At 37.7% G+C, this 3,434-nt stretch overlaps 1 protein-coding gene across 1 annotated transcript; it reads right to left on the reverse strand.

The window, feature by feature from the left end:
• Positions 1-1,370: 1,370 nt before the first annotated feature.
• LOC130905768 (phospholipase A2-like) lies at positions 1,371-3,129 on the reverse strand. The gene is made up of 4 exons (XM_057819430.1): positions 3,061-3,129; positions 2,818-2,965; positions 2,604-2,737; positions 1,371-1,646 (listed from the first exon to the last, which is right to left on the reverse strand). The coding sequence occupies exons 1-4, from the start codon at positions 3,107-3,109 to the stop codon at positions 1,528-1,530; spliced, it is 450 nt and encodes a 149-aa protein (XP_057675413.1). The 5' UTR covers positions 3,110-3,129; the 3' UTR covers positions 1,371-1,527.
• Positions 3,130-3,434: the final 305 nt, after the last annotated feature.

Raw genomic sequence — 3,434 nt, forward strand, 5'->3', positions numbered from 1 at the left:
CATTGAATTGTTTATTTCCACCAAAAACACTTGTAAGGCTTGATACAGACAGATTTTGAATCGATACGAGAATTGCGTGACATAATATCGCGATATATCTCAGAATCAAATTTTTAACACCCGTAATATATAGCGCACTACAGTCCTGAACGTCACAAGATTGAAGAGGTTTTAGTCCATGATTCGACTTTACAATAAATGTCAAAAATGGACCCGTGATCTATAAGCTGCCAATTTGTTTTAATGATTTTACTTAGAATTGCGTGATTTTTACCTGATTTCATGTGTGTGTTTTAGTGTTTTTACAAGTATTTTATATTACATGGTTTTAGTGATGTGTTTTAATTATTGGCAGCTGAGTGAGATTTGAACTAATTGAAGGACACCCTCCCCTTGAACTCACTGATTGTGACTGGTTTTAAAAAAAGGCATAATGACCAAACGGGGGAACTGAAGGACTGAGAAAGAGAAAGCATGGGGACTGAGGAAGGCGGCGCGCTGGTGCGCGTGCGCTTCTGCGCATTCACCGTGAGACCAATGATATGGACAGAAGGTATGGTGAGGAGCGGCCTGGAAGAAACCGCCAAGAACTGGGCACGAGCGGCTCGGAGGATGTCGCCGCGAACCTGGCACGAGCGGCCCGGAGGACACCGCCGAGAACTGGGCACGGCTCCATGCTGATGCATAACGATTTTAAAATTTATATTCTTTTATGTGTTTTTAAATTGGTATTAGACTTTTAGAAATAAATGTTTTTTTAAAAGTCGAACAGATTTTGACTTCCTTTTCTGATGGTGGAAATGATGTAAAAAGAACCTCTGAGCTACTGTGACATAAGATCCAAAAATAATTTATCTCTTCATAATATAAATGAAGTATTTATATGAAATAAATGACATGGTTTTACATAGAAGTAAAATTATTGAATTTGATGATGCAGACAATCCAGGGTTTAATTAGCTTAATAAGTGTGGGTTCTCTCTGTGTACTAAGGTTTCTTCTCGTATCCAAAAAATTTGCATGGCAAGTGAAAGGAACACACCAAATTGTGTGAATTGTGGATGTGAACGAGAATGTGAATAGTTGTCTCCATGTGCCCTGCGATTGGCTGGCATCAGTTCAGGGTTTACCCTGCCACCTGCCAAGATGTAGTTGGCTGGGATGGGCTCCAGCTCTCCAGCAACACTAGTAAAGAAGTGTACGTAAGATGAATGAATGAATGAATGACAGACATCAAAAGTTGGATGATTAATGTGTGATTAAATTTGGATACATCGAAAATTAAAATTTTATAAATGAAATATAATTTTCAATTTAGAGGAATTGGATGCCACAGATTTTGATTTTGTACCAGATGCAATCACGTATGACATCAGCTTTGAGGCAGTGACAGGCTGGTTTTTACTTTTTAAAAAGTTCAGTACAACATCATGATTGATTAGTAAGAGTAATCTGCTCCTCTAAACATTCCAGTTGTACAGAAAGAGCCACGTGGGGATTTCAATTGAATCAGGTTTGCTGGGGTTTTCACTTGCACATGTGGCTTGGCAGGTGCTCGTGCTCAGGGTTCCATGGTGACCGTGCGAAACACTCTGCAGCCTTCCTGTCACATTCACAGATGAACATCTCACAATTGTTGTTTTTGTCTAGGAAGAAAAAAAGACAACATGTTTCAGGCTAGTGTTTACAATATGTAAAAATAAATTATTAAAAAAAAAAAAAAAAAAACTTGCAGCATTTAACCCCTTAACCCTTTCTCAAATCACACATTGTTTTCCAACTTTTATGTTTGAAAGTGAGCCAAAAATAACCCTGGTAAATAAAATGCCATTTTTAATTATGATTTTGTTTAACAATAAAAAATAATATTCAAAGCTCCTTTAGTGATATCCTTTGTGATATCTTGACTTAACGTAATTGTTACTCATCATTTTAACTGACCAGAACCAAGCCTTACCTTCAGCTTGACTAAATACATTTAACCAATAAATATGTTAAAAAAATTAAAAAGTACAAAAATACCTGGGTTCAAGGGAATTCAAGAACTGACAAGAGATCAACAAATTAATACGTTACAGCCTGGAAAGGGTTTCAAAGCTTTTTCAAAAACTTGATGACTAGTGTACAACAGTGAGAGCCATTATCAACAAATGGACAAAACATTCAGACATCAAGAGCACAGCGACGAGTCGTACTTCACAAGGGAACCAAGAACAATTGATAATTAAAATGTCTTTCTAAAAACAAAAACTTTTGGAGGTGCCTACTCAAAGTTGTTGAATCAGATTAAAATTTAATGATATGACGTTAAATTGGCTGTTCATTCTCAAACACTTTCTAGTGTTCCTGAATTAAATGGAATTCTATAAGAAAGAGGGAAAAAATTAATTGACAGAAAATGCTTGGAATTCTTTTTTTTGAGGGAGGCCTACCCAGTTATTTAAGGTGATTTTCAACACTGCGTTATATTTTCACTTTGGACGTATAGTTTATATTTTCATTTTCAAACTTAAACATTAAAATGGGGGAAAACGGTCTTCCAAAATAAACATTTAAAAAGTAAGTAAAAACATTTTCATAGCTTTGCATAATGCTATACTCACGGCTACAGGTGACTTTCTTCTGCTCCTCATCACAGCTGTAGCTGTAGATCTCTGTGTAAGGGTTGTCGAAAATGGGCCAACAATCAGGATGCTGCATAGCGTCGCTATAGCATTGGTCGTGGACATAGCAGCATCTACAAAAAGTAAAAGACAACTTGATGCAGACTGCATAGATTGATTTTGATCTGAACTTTCAGTAGAGAAAAGGTTAGACCTATCCAGATCATCTACAGGTGTGCCTGAGCCACCCTTTCCACAGTAGCAGCCGTAGTCAGCGTAGTCAAAAATGGGCCAGCTATCAGGCATCAAACACAGGATCATTTTTCTGAACTGGTTGAGAGCCTTGTAATTCATCGAGTGAGCTGCAGGGCATAAATGTGAACAAGCTTGGTCATGCTGTCCTTATTGATGTACAGGATTAAATCACAAACCACAGTGAAGTGTTGCAGCAACTTACCAACAGAGAGGCTTAAAGCCAAGAGAAGCAGAGTTGTAAGAGAGTTCATCCTGAGAGCCTATAGGTTTGTGGCAGAGTTGCAATGGCTCTCAGATCAGACCCTATTTATATAATGTAGTCTAGGACCTTGGTATCTGCAACGTCAGCTGTTCATACTGCACAGGGTCGCACGCTTCACAATGCACAATCAGTTCAACAGGATGGTAAGTAAGACACTCACACTGTGTGAACCTACTGAACCTTTTTTCAAATCTGCTAATGTTCTGTTTGAACATCAGGTGTACAGAGAAGTGTTTGCATTGACTGTCTTCTGTGTGGAAAGTTCAGGATGTAACTTCATTTTACAATGAAGTCAATAACTATTAAAGCACTTA

This window comes from Corythoichthys intestinalis, chromosome 17 (genome assembly GCF_030265065.1).
Source record: "Corythoichthys intestinalis isolate RoL2023-P3 chromosome 17, ASM3026506v1, whole genome shotgun sequence".
Classification (NCBI taxonomy): Eukaryota; Metazoa; Chordata; class Actinopteri; order Syngnathiformes; family Syngnathidae; genus Corythoichthys; species Corythoichthys intestinalis.